This window comes from Egretta garzetta, unplaced genomic scaffold (genome assembly GCF_000687185.1).
Source record: "Egretta garzetta isolate BGI_Z169 unplaced genomic scaffold, ASM68718v1 scaffold10, whole genome shotgun sequence".
NCBI lineage: Eukaryota > Metazoa > Chordata > Aves > Pelecaniformes > Ardeidae > Egretta > Egretta garzetta.
Genome location: NW_009258268.1, coordinates 37,560 through 42,671, shown reverse-complemented (window position 1 = coordinate 42,671; position 5,112 = coordinate 37,560). Strand labels below are relative to the sequence as shown.

The 5,112-nt window shown below is 36.8% G+C and overlaps 1 protein-coding gene across 4 annotated transcripts in view; it reads right to left on the bottom strand.

The window, feature by feature from the left end:
- SEC63 (SEC63 homolog, protein translocation regulator) overlaps positions 1–4,657 on the bottom strand; it is a 42,059-nt gene extending 37,402 nt beyond the window's left edge. For 2 of the 4 annotated variants that reach the window (XM_035888768.1, XM_035888777.1), the window contains exons 1-2: positions 3,600–3,677; positions 433–608 (exon numbers count right to left, since the gene is read on the bottom strand). Coding sequence is in view for 1 of the 4 variants with exons in the window: in XM_035888771.1 (XP_035744664.1) it covers positions 3,600–3,622 (23 nt within the window). In the remaining 3 variants the exon portion in view is untranslated. Of the gene's footprint in view, positions 1–432; positions 609–3,599; positions 3,715–4,561 lie in introns of those variants that run through there. The other 2 variants (XM_035888779.1, XM_035888771.1) reach the window with 2 other exon arrangements.
- Positions 4,658–5,112: the final 455 nt, after the last annotated feature.

The following is a 5,112-nucleotide window of genomic DNA, read 5'->3' as shown; positions in this document are numbered from 1 at the left end:
TCTGCCAGCCAGCAGGAACAGTGGATAAGCCCTGCCGCTTAAGAATGCCTTTGACTAGACTTATCCTACCCATAAATTATTTTAAACTTCTTGAACAAAGGGAATATATTACCTATACCTGAGAAAGAGATTTATTTTATTCTACTACAGCACGTTGTTAAATGCCACCAACACAACTCCCTGTACATTAACTTTCAGGTTGGACTGTGAACTTCACTATTCAAGAAAATCTGCAAAACTTTATAGTAAACACAGGTAAAGCTTTTCTACTAACCTATCTGCTAAGTTTCACAGAACCATAACCATAGGACTCTTCAACATTTTGTGGTAGAGAGGCCTAGCATGCTGACCTTAACTGCATAATAAACATACAAGAAGTTATTTAAAGATAATGGTACTGTTTCAATAAATTTAAATCAGAGATTTAACTACCCTGAGGCTTCAGTTGCTGTTCCTTTATCTCTCTCTATAAAATGTGTCTATCATTTTCCAACACTAGTTTTCAACAGCATGCCTGCACAGGATGAATTTACTCCACAGTAAGTTAGACTTCAAGTAAAAACAGCCATTTTGAGTCTAGATAAAGAATGCCAGATGAGTAGCAGAAGCTGGGAAGTGGAGAAAAAAAAATCAGGTTGTTGGAGAACAGAAGGGTTTTCATGGCTGACATGAATGCTGCCCATAAAGAAAAAAAATCTTATTTTTTTTTTCTCTCTCTGCCACAGAGGTTGCATGCGATTCTTGATAAACTGATGACAAACTTTCCATCTATCATTAATTGCTTACTCCTTATTTTCAAAAGCTAGGCTGCAGAGGTTAGGCCTGACTTACAGAAATGCTTAGCAGCCTAGGACAGTTGATGTCAGTCAGCACTCTGCTTGGAATGCAGAGCTTCCCTATATTAACAACTCACGAAAAAAAAATTAAGGCCCCATTGCCTTACTTAAAGAATCCAAAATTATAATCAGTTTTGAGCCTCAGCTTTTCACCTTGGATCCCACCTGTAAAATGGCAGTAAGGATACTTATTCAATAAATCAGTAATCCTATGAGTGCCTTATGTATTAGTGAATTCAAGTCGTATGCTCTAAAAAGAGCTATTCTATGTTCAAACCAAAGTGCTAATATTTTATATAGAATAAGGTGCATGTACGTTGTCTGACTTTGTCCATGCTGTGGTTCTCCCCTGGAGGAAAAAGCCTCTTGTTATAAGCTGATATGCTAACATAAGATTAAAATATAAAAAAAAAATCTTGCCCACAGGATGAATGTAAAGAAATGAATTATTGTATAGCAAAACTTTCAAGTACTTGTCTGCAACTTTTTCTTAAGTTTGGGGGTTTTTTGTTTTTTAAAAGCAACATTTCCATTATCTAACAACACTTCAACATCTGTATCAACATCTGTATCACTTCAACATCAGCAGGGCTGGCAACGACTCTAAAGGTTCCACTTGAATGGTAACAGAAGAAAGCTGTTAACTTTCATGTAGTCTGAAGTTTTTTCAAGGGGATTTAACAGACATTGTCTGATAGCACAGAAATACAAAAAACCAAACACGCTCTGGAATCTTGGACTCTATTTTGAACCCTACTTCAACTGCTCTATCTTCACACCTATCTCTTCATCCCTCTTGTAACATCTCTGGCTTTAATTCAACTTGTCCTTATGACAATATGCTCCATCCCTCTATCACTACATACATTCTTTTCTCCCCTCAGAGCTGTTACTTGTAGAAATTTGACAAAGATGACAAAAGAAAATCCTCTGGTGACCTAATCCCTAGCCTGATTTGTCTAACTAAAGTTAGCCAAGATATATGAACAGTTCCAACATATACCATTCCTGTGCATCAGTGAGAACACGTGAGTCAGCAATCAAGTCGTTCACAGAGGAACTGAGCAGAAGTTGAATTTAAATAACTTGCCTCTGCACATGACAGGCTAGAGTCTGGTTATCTGCTCTAAGGGCTTTCTTTGCATAGAAAAGCAGTACCAGTGATGCCTAACCTTATGCTAACAAGCCACACTGCTAATGGCAAGAGATGTATTTATTAATGTTGTCCTGGTTTTGGCTGGGATAGAGTTAGTTTTCTTCCTAGTAGCTGGCATAGTGCTGTGTTTTGGATTTAGGATGAGAATAATGTTGATACCACACTGATGGTTTAATTGTTGCTGAGCAGTGCTTACACCAATCAAGGACTTTTTCAGCTTCCCATGCTCTGCCTGGTGCACAAGCAGCTGGGAGGGGGCATGGCCGGGACAGCTGACCCAACTGGCCAAAGGGCTATTCCATATGACATCATGCTCGGGGGGAGTTGGCCAGGGGGGAGCTGCCTGGGGACAGGTTAGGCATCGGAGAGTGGGTGGTAAGCAATTGCATCGTGCATCACTTGTTTTGTATATTCTGTATATTCTCTTACCATTAAGATTATTATTACTGTTATTCTTTTCCTCTGCTGTTTTATTCAACTGTCTTTTTCTCAGCCCACAGGGGGTTTACTTTTTTTCCAATTCTCTCCCCCCATCCACTGGAAAGCAGAGGGGAGTGAGCAAGCGGCTGTGTGGTGTTCAGCTGCCTGCCGGGTTAAACCACAACAAGTGTTCATATACATTTTAAGCTCTCCCACACTGACAATACACATCAAGTTTAATCAAAACAGGTACATTCAAAGTTCTTCCATATTCTTGTGCTCAGCTGTATCCTTAGACTGGAGCGTAAAACATACCCCGGACTTCAGAACTGAAAAGATGAGTCTACTGTTGTTCAAAAGAGGAGCTTTGTATCAGGAAATAATTACCATAAGCAGAGAATTTGCTGGAGGTAGTGGTAAAGACGAAGAAAAGAGTTTGACAAGACTAAATAGGAGTTTAAGATATGTCCAGAAGGTCTATTTGTCTCCTCAGGAAATATAACTTTTTATATCTATTATGAATCAGGCCTTCAATATAAACAAAGCACTGCATCTGTTTCCTAGATAAACACTACATCTTTTTTTTTTTTTCCCAGTTTAATAAACCAGTTGGCTGGTATCACTGTTTAGAATTTGTTGTTTGCATTCACAAATGCAACTGAAATTCAAGGTAACCTTTAGTACATCAAAATGTGCATCACCAACACCCTTTCGTGAAGCCCTTCATTTACAAGAGAAATATTGCTGTATAACAACTGTAAATCCAATGAATCCACATTCTTATTTATACAGCTTATCCAGCAGCATCCCTAAAAATGGCTATTAAAAGGCTTTTCACAGGGCATACAAAGCAGAATGACTTTTTTGTTTTCTGTACCAAGTGAGGAAAACATCATCAATTGATAAAAAACTCCATCTCACTATATTAAGAAAGCCACGAGAATTTTGGAGGAGTTAGATACAAAAGTTATAAATTAGTACAGGTACAGGCAAAGAATATCTAATGACTGACTTCAAAATATGCAACAGCAACTGTCAGATGCCAAAAAAAAGAGAACAAAACCAGCAGATATATCACTAAACTTAACTTATTTTGTTTAAAAAAAAAAAAAAGTCTTAAATTTGACATCTAGCCATAGAATATACAGTCATAGCAGTACAGACTAGTGAAAGGTGCTGTTACTTACAGGATCCAAATGTAAAACTTCATATGGGTTGTATTCTTGATACTCTCGGTCCGTTTTGGAAACTTTGTATGCAAGAAACAAAAATAATGCCCAGCCAGCAAGGAGGACTATTTTCCTGTTTGGAAGACAAAATTTTTTAGATGTACAAATCCACTATCACTAGCTTAATTCTACAAATAACATCAGAAGCCACTTGATATCAGTCTTCAAGAAATAATATAAAAATAGCACGAAACATTAAAGCCATTTTAAAGCAGGTGTAAGTATTTGAGCTATAACACCACCTTTGACACTGATGAGACAGCTGCTCAGACATTAATTAATTTGTTAAAAGAGAGGCAGGCCACTATCAACAAAGGCTCTTTCCATTCTTTAATAGCCTGTCCTCAGCAGGTGTACAATAATATTTCCCGTTTCTAAAGGATGACCTTAACCTGATCCTAGACAAAGTCAGTGTTAAAAAAAAGCTGAAACAGATGCATAACAGGCAGCAAAATATTGAGGATGGGAGTAATAAACAAAGAATTGGAGGATATAAAACCATCAGCTGGGAACATAAAAATTACTACTGTTGTATATTTGAATATATGTTTACATATTAAACATTTAAATCAAAAGACATCAGTAGCACCACTAATTTCAGTGAGGGAGGATTACTTTTTGGAATAAATAAATGCATTGTTTACTTATTTATTAGTGCTGAGGTTCAGTGGTTTCATTTAGCAGATATTTTATGAAGGACAAACAGCATCCATTTTGATTTCAAGCTCTACTAGGTAATAACGATTAACTTATTAATTATTCAAATATAGAAGACTGCAAATGTCTCTTCTGTGACACAAAAGCCATTATTATGTAACTAACTCCAGCTACTTTGATTACAAAAAAAAATATGTATTTTTATAGAAATAAAAATGTACGAATTGCTTTAATAGGAAGTCATGCAAATGAAATGTACTTACTTTACTGTAGGAATTATGTTTTGTTGTGGTTTTAACAGTCGCAAACGATACCACAAGCATCTTCCATATACATTCCTTATATTCTTTAATCGAATTTGCTCTATAAAAATAGAGAAAGATTGTGATTAACCAATCTGACAAAAAACAAAATTACAAACATGCTCACTTCATCCTGGAGTAGATAGCACAAATACTAACAAAAGGTCCAGCAATACCGAAGGAAAGAATGTTTTTTATCCATTTAAGTGGCAATGCGCATCCATAAACATAAGAAGTTGGTCAGATTATTCACCACTACCTAAAAGGAATCCATTCTATTTTCCACATGCCATATAGCAACCATCACTTGTAAACCCAGCCTTTGCCTGGCTAACGTGCACCTGTAAATTTTTCTTCTGCCATTTGATATTCAACTCCAAGAAGACTCCCATTTCAGTCTGCCAGCTACTGTGTGCAGGAAAAACAAACAAAACCCCCAAAAAACCTAACCCACATGCAAAACGGTGTTTGTATACAACTAAAGAGCACAGCTACAGCAACAGCTACTTCCT